Here is a 5,635-nt window from a genome sequence, read left to right as displayed (position 1 = left end):
TAGAGTGCTGTGGCCTCACACAGCTCACAGCAACCTCCAACTCCTGGGCTTAAGTGATTCTCTTGCCTCAGCCTCCCAAGAAAAGTATTTTTACAGTGTCCTCTATTTTGGAAGTCTTCTAGGGGCTTTTTTTTTTTTTTTTTTTTGAGACAGAGTCTCACTCTGTTGCCCTGGGTGGAGTGCCAATGGCATTATAGGTCACAGCAACCTCAAATTCTTGAGCTCAAGCAATCCTCTTGCTTCAGCCTCCCAAGTAGGTGGGACTACAAGCACCTGCCACAACACATGACTAGTTTTTCTATTTTTAGTAGATACAGGGTCTTGTTCTTGCTCAGGCTGATCTCAAACTCCTGGTCTCAATCCATCTACCTTGGCCTCCCAAAGTGCTAGGATACAGGTGTGAGCCACCAGGCTAGGGTGCCATTATTCTAAGAGAGGGGAGTATATGTGAATTTCCTATAAGTTCCTGCCTTTCTTTATTTCTCCTGACTTCACTGTCCCTCATCCCAGACCCTGGACAGAGGCCTCAAAGAAAGGCCCACTCTTGAGGTGGTTTGGAGGAACACAGTCACTGCTTCCCCAGGTGCTCACTCAGAAGCCTGAGCTAACTGGATTTCAGACTAAAGATGAGAAAAAAGTTGAGCTAGGAGCCACTACCTCTTGCCCTTTCTCTCTCTTCTAAAACCCTAGTCAACTCCCAGGGGCAAAGCAAGCATCACCCAGGGAGGTAACTTATCCGAGGGGCTCAAGAGAACCACCTGCTTGGCTGCTTGGATCAGGAGGAAAGTGCTCTCATGGGGCCCTCCCTAGAACACAGGGCCTGAGCCCAGCACGGGCTGAACACAGGGAGGCAGCCCAGCTTCCCCTGCTTCACCCACGCAGGAATCTGTCCACCCTTGTCAGGACAGATTTGTTTCCGTTTTTTCTTTTTCTTTCTTTCTTTTTTTTTTTTAACCTTTATTTCTGGTCTTTTCCATTTTACATGAAAGGTATGTACTGAAATGCCCAAGTGCTCACCTGATCTGACCTTGAAAGGGAAAATATCTAGGATCTCTCCTTTCCCCACTAGGCTTTGAGAGTCATTCAGCCGTACGGAATTGGAGGACAGATTTGCCCTCCGCGGAACAACTGCATAGAAAAGGAAGTTCTAGGGCTGGGCTTGGCGGCTCTCGCCTGTAATCCTAGCATCTGGGAGGCTGAGGTGGGTGGATTGCTTGAACTGAGGAGTTTAGAGGCCAGAGACCAGCCGGAACAAGAGAGAGTCTGCTCCCTCCCTCTTAGTCCCAGCTATTTGGGAGGCTGAGGCAAGAGGATCTCTGGAGCCCAAGAGTTCAAGGTTGCTGTGAGGTATGATGATGCCTCGGTACTCTTCCTAGGGACATGGAGTGAGACTCCTTGCTGGTTGTGTAGATGTCAATTAATTTTTCCTTTAAATAAAATGACACACCCCTAGGCTCACGCACTAGGGACTTCACCCATCAGCTCCTTTAGTTACACAGGCAAGCAGTGCTTATTTTCAGAGCAAGTGTTTACAATAAAAAAAAAAAAGAACATAGAGGAAAGAAAGGTGAGAAGGAGAAAGAGAAGAGAAGAAAGGAACTCCCTTTTTTCGTTTTTTTTTTTATGAGAAAGAGCCTCAAGCTGTCACCCTGGGTAGAGTGCTGTGGCATCACAACTCACAGCAACCTCCAACTCCTGGGCTTAAGCAATTCTCTTGCCTCAGCCTCCCAAGTAGCTGGGAGTACAGGTGCCTGCCACAATACCTGGCTATTTTTGGGGGTGTGGGTGGGGGTTGTAGTTGTCATTGTTGTTTGGCAGACCCGGGCTGGATTCGAACCCTCCAGCTCTGGTGTATGTGGCTGGCGCCTTAGCTGCTTGAGCTACAGGCACTGAGCCAGAACTCCATTTTTTTTTTTTACGCCAAATGGTTAATGTGCCAACACCCTAACAAGGTTTGAGGGAGGCCCATCTCACACTTGAGCATGAAAACCCATCATCATGCTTATCAAAAAGATCAAGACAGTAGTCTTAAAACTCTGAGCCAAGGGACCTTTATTGGACTGGGAGGAGGAGGCTGGAGGGGAAGCTGTGGAGGGCCGAGCTAGGTAGATTCTGACTCCTACTCATGGCTGGGAGCAGGGCAGCCCAGCCAGTACTGGGCAATGGACCGTGGATAGGGAGGGCTCACAGTGTCCACTCGCCGTGTGCGAAGGTTGACACGGTAGTATTTGTCTGGAAGAAAGGACAGGAGAGGGCATGTAAGACCCAGGCTGGCCCTGCCCCCTCTTGCCTGAAGGAAAAACACCCAGGTCTCTCTCAGAAGGGAAAGTGTATGTCCATGATGTGGCTAAGGACTCCTGGCCTGGCCTTCTGGAGTCACCAACCACACACTGAGCTCAGCCCATGGGGACCAGGACAGAAGAGAAGGCCCCAGCTAGACCAGCTTCAGGGTGGCAGGGGCTCCCACCTCCAGAGAAGAAGAAGACGCTCTGGACAGGCTCACAGGTGGCAGGTACTAGCCAGTCCATCCCATAGTCATCATAGTTGTAGGTGCCCAGCCCGCTCTCCTCACTGGAGAACAAGGACGGCCAGATTGAACGGGATGGCCGGCGAGATTTCTGGCTGTGGCCGCGGCCATGGCGTGAACGGTAGCGTTTGCGGCTGCGACGCCTAGACTTCTGTTTCTTGGCCCAGGAGGAGCGGGGTGCTGTGCCTGAGATGTAGATGCGGCCAGCCATGGCCGCATCCACTTTTCCCGGCACACCATGCCAGTCCTGGCTGATGAACTGTGGCTCTCTAGTGCCACCTGTGACAGGGAAGGGGTTAATGAGAGGCCTTGAGGGTTTGGGTCCTGGCCTCTCCTTTAGAGTTCATCCATTGCACCCAGCACCAGGCTTCTGACTCCCTGTCCAGTGCTCTTTCCCTTAAGCACCCTTACCCCCCCCCAGACCTCCCTTGGCCCCTCAGCCATAGCCCCTCCCCCTGCTAGCTGTGCCCTTGGCTATGCTAGGCAAAGTCCAAGGTGTCAGGTCCAGGTGGAGCCCAGCTTCCCCTCAAAGATCAACAGAAGCAAAGTCTGGCCTGAGTAAACAGCACTTGACTGATAGCTCCACAACCACAGCCCCCTGCAGCCAGCCCAGACCTCTTCTCACCCAGGGGATTCCAGCCCTACTGAGGAGGAAGCAAGATTTTCCCTCCCTCCATACCAAAGTGTCTTCCCCAGAAGAGAAACTCAAAGATGTCCTCCCAGCTGTCCCGCTGCAGCAGGGCAAAGTGCTCAAACACAGCTGATAGGGAGCTGCCTTCACACTCCTCCCGACTGGGCTGTTGCTGGAACTGGTACTCCCAGTATTGCTTCCCTGGAGAGCAGGGTGGTGGGCATCAGGAGAGAGAGCCTGAGCTAGGCTGGAGAGCCCAGAGGCTGTTGGGATGAGGAGCTCCTGGCACAGGGATGGAGACACACTGAGGCCCGTCCCCAGTGAGTTGTGGGAGGAAACTAAGAGTGCTCCACTGCCTGCCCATTCCCATGTCCACCCCACCCCCTCCCCCGAGTACCCTTGAAGAAGTAGACTCGCTCCCGGCCACTGTAGCTATGGGCAGGGAGGGCCAAGGCTGCGTCTATGTTGTCTGGGATGCTGTTGAAGCCTTCAGAGATATTTCGGGGGTAATCAGGGTCCAGGACACCATCGTCAAAGCGCCAGTACTGACTACCCTAAGAGGTAGGGAAGGTGTTAGGAGACAGGTGGCTGGGCACTGAGGCAGAGTCTCCAGCCAGGGACTATGGGGCCTCAGATACAGCCTTCATGTTCACCCTGGCCCTGGGAACGATAGCTCTCAAACCTCCTATAGACGCCCCCTGCCCTGCACCGCATCCCCTGGGCCTGGCACCTTGAAGAGGTAGGTCTTCCCCTGGCAGTTGATGCGAGTGAAGGCAGCATCGATAGGGCCCTCGATGCCCCAGACATCTCGGATGAGCTTGGGATACCCAGGTCTCACTGCCGTTTCATCTAGCTCATAGCAGTACTTCCCTAGAATAGGGAAGGTTGTGTGAAGGAACAGCTGCTTCTAGGGCAGACCCCTTCCACCCCCACGACCCCACCTGACTCTGGAGTCACCTCGGAAGGCAAACAGGGAGCCATTCTTGAGATCAGTGAAGGCATCAAAGGGCTTCCCACTGCACGCCTCCTCTGCTGGGGACTCTGAGGTCTCTGGATCAAGGGTCTCAGGTGTCAGGTTTATCTCAGGCCTGGAGGTGTTCAGAACACTTGGCTGCTCAGTGTACCCCTCAGTCTGAGTCTGCACCTCAGGGCCCAGAGAGGTGGCTTCCGGCTGTGTGTGGATGCTGGCATTCTCTTTGATCTCTATGGGGTAGTCATAGTCCCTATATTCATCTTCCGGCAGGGTGAACACATCCCCACGAGTCACTGCAGACAGAGTGGATGGTGGTAAGTCTTCCAGCTGCAAGGGAACCCCAGAACCACCCCCCTGGGCTCTGAACACACCTTGGTGCTTGCACTCAGTCGTGTAGTCGACGCAGCAGCTCTGGTAGTAAGAGCAGAGCTCATCACACTGACACTTCCTGTCAGCGTTGAAGCCTTCAGTGCAGCGGCCCTTGCATGACTCTATGAGGAAAGGGTGTCAGTTGGCACAGCCAAAGCCCAGCCACCCTAACCCACTCTCCAAGGATTCAGGTGGCCGCCAACACCCTCCCGCACCTTGATCGGCCAGAACAGCCCACGCCAGCAGGGCCAGCATGAGAAAGGGCCTAGGGGATGCCATGGTGGGTCCTTTAGCTGAGTGCCGGCAAGCTGGGCTCAGCTCCCTGAGCCTCTGCTCTGATGCCTGAGGCAGGGAGGGAGGGGCTAGGCAGGAAGGGAAGGTACTAGGGAAAAGGAGGTGCTCTTTCTGCTGCTGTGTTTGCTCAATCCCCAGCTCATCCCCCAATGTCCTCCCGTCCCCAGGCTGCAGCAACAAAGGGTCACATTCCTGAAACACAGGGCCTGGGAGAGCTGGGAGATAGGATCCTTGCCAACCTCAGGGTCATCAGGGCATCAAAAGGACAAACAGCCCGGTGGATCTGGAGGGCAGAAAGAAGACCCACTCTGTCACTCTCCAGCAGCTTTATCTCTCCAAGTTTTAGTTTTCTCATTAAAATGGGGCTAATAAAACCTTGATCATGGGGTGTTAGGAGATTACTCAAGCTAAAATAGAAAAAAAATGCCAAGTAGCTGGAGTCATCCCATATTCATTCTCCCAAAATGGTTATTGATCCATGATTTGTTTGATCAGACACATCCGGGAATGAGTACTTACCCATCCACCCACTGTTTTTTTAGGGCACCAGCAAAACGGCAGTGGGAGGAGAGATAGTAATCACTCTGGGAAATTTTCTTTTTCATCCTAAAAGAACAAAGTTTCATGTCTGAGTTCTTCTCTTGGGGCCTTCCATTAACCGAAGTTGGTCTTGGCAGATGGGTGAATATTAACCCACTGGACTGGATTCGATTTCTGAGCCTTTTTGCTAATTCACAGATCCTGGGCAGGCCACTTTTTCCCTCCCTATCCCTCTGTCGCCACTCCCTCCCCTCCCCCCCAACCCCCCCGCCCCCCGCGTAAAAGTGTGTTTGTTCGGCAC

The 5,635-nt window shown here is 53.2% G+C and overlaps 1 protein-coding gene and 1 pseudogene across 1 annotated transcript; both read right to left on the bottom strand.

The window, feature by feature from the left end:
- Positions 1 to 1,918: 1,918 nt before the first annotated feature.
- Positions 1,919 to 2,015, bottom strand: LOC128571494 (uncharacterized; annotated as a pseudogene).
- A 20-nt stretch (positions 2,016 to 2,035) lies between these two features.
- VTN (vitronectin) lies at positions 2,036 to 4,929 on the bottom strand. The gene is made up of 8 exons (XM_053569286.1): positions 4,716 to 4,929; positions 4,503 to 4,622; positions 4,116 to 4,424; positions 3,889 to 4,028; positions 3,556 to 3,712; positions 3,207 to 3,359; positions 2,468 to 2,806; positions 2,036 to 2,232 (listed from the first exon to the last, which is right to left on the bottom strand). The coding sequence occupies exons 1-8, from the start codon at positions 4,777 to 4,779 to the stop codon at positions 2,120 to 2,122; spliced, it is 1,395 nt and encodes a 464-aa protein (XP_053425261.1). The 5' UTR covers positions 4,780 to 4,929; the 3' UTR covers positions 2,036 to 2,119.
- Positions 4,930 to 5,635: the final 706 nt, after the last annotated feature.

Source organism: Nycticebus coucang, chromosome 18 (assembly GCF_027406575.1).
Source record: "Nycticebus coucang isolate mNycCou1 chromosome 18, mNycCou1.pri, whole genome shotgun sequence".
Taxonomy (NCBI): Eukaryota; Metazoa; Chordata; class Mammalia; order Primates; family Lorisidae; genus Nycticebus; species Nycticebus coucang.
The sequence above is the reverse complement of the archived record's forward strand: the minus strand, read 5'-3'. Positions and strand labels throughout refer to the sequence as shown.